The sequence below is a fragment of the Egretta garzetta genome, unplaced genomic scaffold, assembly GCF_000687185.1.
Source record: "Egretta garzetta isolate BGI_Z169 unplaced genomic scaffold, ASM68718v1 scaffold61, whole genome shotgun sequence".
NCBI lineage: Eukaryota > Metazoa > Chordata > Aves > Pelecaniformes > Ardeidae > Egretta > Egretta garzetta.
Window position 1 is genome coordinate 1,256,979 of NW_009258620.1, and position 4,864 is coordinate 1,261,842.

The following is a 4,864-nucleotide window of genomic DNA, read 5'->3' on the forward strand; positions in this document are numbered from 1 at the left end:
AACAGTAAGGTATTGACAGTACGATCATCTGCTGGGAGCAGTCAGCTTTTAGGAGCTATTTAAAAAGTGCAGCCCTAAGGATCCTCCATATTTGCACGTTCCTGAAGAGTCTGGGGTGGGCTGCCTGTGAGTTTGCCTCCTAGGTAATACAGGCTGGGATTCAGACTTCTGTCCTGGCATTATGAGCCCCAAAACCAAAGCCCTCAGCACCCAATCCATCCATTACTTTTCCTGCCAGACAGTCATCTGCTAGTTAGACCTACTACCTAAACTGCAAGAATGATTAATGAGTGAACAGGAGGGACAAAGATGGTCATTTACTAGCAAATATCTTCAGTACTGCCAAGAAATCCCTGGCCCACTCGGAGTATTGCTTTTCGGTCTTTTGATATAAAGTCAGTAAGTTTCTGGGAGAAAACTGCTCTTTAGCTTCCTACCAAAGTGGCAGTAGCTTCATTATAAATGCATATAAACACCAGATACTCTTCCTCATCTCGACCTATTAACTTCAGTCAGACTAACAGAGAAGCTTAAAAAGCTATAGCCAACTGTCCTGTCGGCTCCCGTCGGCGATGCTGGGACACGCCATGGTGTACGCAGGCATGCAGCACGCAGCACTCAGTCTGCAGTGGCTGCCTTCACTCTGCAGACACGCACCCAAATCCTCTGGGCAAACCTCAACACAGAAGCTGAAACCAGTACATTGTTATGAGAAACCAGTCCAAAAGAACTGGCATTCTTTAAGCAAAAAACCTTAATCCAACATATACTTCGCTGACAAAATTCCTATGGAAGATGTTTAAAGGGACACATTTCTGCTGTTACTTACAGTGGACCAGGAGCATGGCCAATGACAGTGGCTGCTGCACAGTTCCTCCTCCAGCAGTAACATGACTGTGGATCTGTGCCCTCAGATCAAACAGAACTCTGCTTTCATGTTTGCAAAGTCAAAATCCAAGCAAGTGTTTCTTAGAACCTGAGATAAGGCTATTTTTGACTTGCTATTCTCCCCTTGGCATTTTCTCAGTTGAAAAACAAGCATTTATCTACCTCTGGAATAAATTCTGCAGATTCTGGTGCCCACTCTTTTGTTGCACCTCCTCTCTGTTTAGACTTTAAATATCTGTAACTGCAGAGTCCAACGAAAGTAAAACAGAACCCAGAATTACTCTGCAAGAGAGAAGTTGCTCTTGGCTTCAATGGCCAGTCTTCTCAGACCGCCTCAGGGCTCTCTGTAAGTCAAGAGGCTGAGTTTCCACTGAGCAGTATTAATCTGCTTTTCCCCACTCCTTCAAATGGCAGTATGCGCCCTTAAATAACCCCTCCAGAAACACAGGGCCAGCAACCAGCTCCAGATGAAACAGGAGGTGCTCAAACTGACATCCAAAGTGTTTCAAAGATGCTTCATCCCTCCTGGAACAACAGTTGCGTGCAGTGACACCACAGTGCTGTGGGAGTGCTCGGCATTTTGCAAGGAAATATACTGTAGCTAGCTTCCAGAGGGCATGGCTTACCTGAATTTCTGGGAGAAGTCTTTGACGATCTGGACAATCCTTCCATCTGTAATGAGGTCTAAAGGAGACTTTCCCCGGTGGTTTGCATAATTAATATCTGCTCCTTCTTGTGCTAAGTAACATGCAATCGCAGTTCCAACATTCAGCTCTACGTTTCCAAGAAAGCCAGAAGCCTGCAGCTAAAAGATGTTGAGAAACACTCTCTGTTAATAGAAAAAATTTCTGTTACGTGGCTTTGATCTGTATATCAAGTTCTAAACAAAGTCTTAATCCTTGTACTTACCATTTGAAAGTGCAATTTAGCTTTTTTTTTTTTTTTGAAAACACAAAAAGATCCTTCAGCATGTAAGTAGCAGATCAAATCTTGCATTCCAGGAACAAGACTGCATAAGACTGGTTCTAACTGGTGCTAATCATTACTGATCACAGTAATAGGCATTCACATCTTCAGGTAGCAAAAAGGAAGCACACTGAAGACACCACAATACGTACCAACAGCTGGGGTATGGAGCCCTAAGTGACAGCTACTTAAAAAGCCAAGTTTTTGTAGACATTAGCCAAACTAATTTAAAGTCAACAAACATTTTCCACTGACTTGAAAGACCAGGGCATGTAGATCAGGGCAAGTAAAATTAGACACGAAGGATTCTACAGCATCTAGATATAACGTCACTGTAAATAGTATTGGGAATGACACGCACAGACCCTTCACGTTGCTTTGAGACTTTCTGCATCAAGGACTAGCTACTGGCTGTCCCTAGCACAAGCAGGCAGCGAAGCTGTTATGCAGACTTTCAGTGAAATGGTAAAACCCATCCTTGCTGCTGACCCCTCTGCTCAAATTTGCAGGCAGAGAAATTCAGAAGAAAGAAGCAATTGCTGAGCTGCCATGGGGTGTCTCTGTGGAATCTTAGTGGCTCAACAAGCCTGAGGACCTGAGGCCAGAGCATCTTTGTCCATGGACCTGAGCCATCAACTCATGCTATCAACACTGGTAGCTCAGTAACAAGCAGGATGGAAGAAGAGCAATGCACTAGGCTGTTTCAAGCACCAACAGGTAGAAGGGAGGAACGGGTGGTTTAGCACACAGCATGCAGCCCTTCAGAACGGTTTAATTTGTTCTGATGATTTCGAATTACAATTAAAAAAAAAAAATCTATGCCAGATTTCCCAGTGTACTAAATCATCCCTACAATGGAATCATTCTCGCTCCATCCATAATGTTTGCACTCTTGGTTTGTGCTGCAAATCTGATGTGTGCACGTGTTGGTATTTACATGGATGGCAGAACACTTTGAAGGGCTAATTTAGTACCTTTGCAAAAAAGCCAGACTAAGCTTCCAGTCCTTGGCATATCATGCACTGATTTCTAGATCAAAGGCCTTTCCTGAAAGGCCTTATAGATCCACGAATACGGAGCAACATAGTGAAATCCAGTTCAGGCTTTATAACCAACATAGCCTTTATCCTTCAGCCTGATAGGTCTCACCTCTCACGTTCTGCTCTGCATCTGCAGATAACTGGGGTGTTTGTGGTTAGCTATCCTCATTTTTTCCATGCCATCAGACAGAAATGAATTGCTGTGGTTCTGGGGCATGAATTAAACCCACACTCTTGGCTCTGCAACTGGATTCATGACCTTTCCCATGTCAAGAAAGAAGCACACAATGCTCATAAAAATATCGGGGGAGACAGTATGAATTGTTGTCTGACTATGTGAAGTTTCATGCTATAAATTCAAGCATACCCTCAGAGGATCTATTCTTGCTTTCCCACAAGTAAGGTTTGTTTCCATGCTCCCCCTCTGGACCGGCCTTACACAATTTCCCTGCCTTCCTTTGCCCCCTTAGATCCCGCTATCTGCTGCCATTCTAACATCAAGCATTTTCCTGCCCTTGGTGCTGGAATTTCTCCTGCTCCCAGCTCACCTTGGAAAGGAGGGACAATCCCATCTCCCCTTCATGCTTCTCCATCATGACAGACATTAGCTGCTGCCGTTCCAAGGCAATGTGCATGGCTGTGTCCCCATCCTCATCTTCAGCATTGACATCACTGCCTTCGCTGACCAGCAGTTGCACCATCCCTACGTGTCCCTGGATGACAGCCAGGTGCAGCGGCGTCTGGTTACGGTTGTTCTTGAGGTTGACATCACAGCGACCCTTGAAGAGAAGAATTGCATCAGAGTAAGTTGTTGCTGCTGAGTTTGGCTGAAGAAGAGTGCTGCAGCTGTGGTGCTTGTTGAGGCTCCAAGTCTCAAGCCTATCTTCGTCAGGAGAGCAGTATAGAGATCTCCAAGAGAGCTATGTGATCCAGCTCTCTGTATCTTAGCCATATGGCCCAAACACCTCAAATAGCAAGAAAAGGAGGGTCAGAAGCCAGGCACTGAACAAACACACATATACCATTTTCCTGGTGATGATTTGGATGTGACAACTCGTCACTTCCCTGACACAAACAAATTCTAGAACTACTCCAAGCAAACAGTCATGGACTAGCTCCTCTAAAGCTGTATTGATTCCTTGCTGCCTGTTGCGAAAAACCTGTTCAAATCTGAATAATTCTGCCCCTCTGCCAAACCTGTAGGGGAAAGCAGCAGCAGAGACACAGCACCTTTAAAGATATGGCTATGTTAATGCAATGATTATGCCAGAAATAAAGCAGTGGTAGTGCTAAGTAATTAGTGCTCACAGACATCTCTCCTCTGCAGCACTCATCTGTAAATCCACTAAAGCCTTGTTGTAGTGGTTTGGATCCACTTGTAAAGATGGAGGAACTCAGGCAACAAACCACTGAGAAGAAGAAACAAAACCCAGGAGTGCTGACATGTAGTTGTCACCTTCATTGCCACTACCACCTGAAAGCAGAGACAGAGGCTAGCTTTGACTCCACAAAAAATCAACAGCAAAGTCCCAGTTAGGTCGCCATCCTTCAGTTTGTCATTTCCATTGACAAAGAATGCTGCTCACCAGGGGCAGGTCTAGCACTTACTTAAGACTGAAGAAGGATAAATAACCTGGAGTAAACATGTCAAAGTATTTTGTTCTGCATTCAAATGAAATACATGCCTTCAGATGTTCTTTCATGAAAATGAAGAGTGAGAAACCCACTACAGAATAACAAGTAGCTGGGGAGCTTCAGCGTACGCCTGGAGTGAGGGAAACTGAGCTCTGACCTGTACCTACGAGGCAGGGAAGGTTCTGAATACAGATTTACACGCTCCTTAATGAGCAGGTTACCAGCTATGCTGAAGGCTTTTCCCTTCATACCCATCACTTCACTGAACATTTCCCAGCAAGCTCCAGTTCCAACCCACTTTGCTCTAGCCTGCAAGATACCCTTCTCCCCTACCA

The 4,864-nt window shown here is 44.7% G+C and overlaps 1 protein-coding gene across 4 annotated transcripts in view; it reads right to left on the bottom strand.

Annotated features, from left to right (window-relative positions):
• Positions 1-4,864, bottom strand: part of MIB2 (mindbomb E3 ubiquitin protein ligase 2) — a 50,639-nt gene that overhangs the window by 4,185 nt on the left and 41,590 nt on the right. For all 4 annotated transcript variants that reach the window (XM_035903579.1, XM_009648131.2, XM_035903577.1 and 1 more), the window contains 2 exons: positions 3,443-3,673; positions 1,515-1,693 (listed from right to left, as the gene is read on the bottom strand). In XM_035903579.1, coding sequence (XP_035759472.1) covers positions 1,515-1,693; positions 3,443-3,673 — 410 coding nt within the window. The remainder of the gene's footprint in view (positions 1-1,514; positions 1,694-3,442; positions 3,674-4,864) is intronic.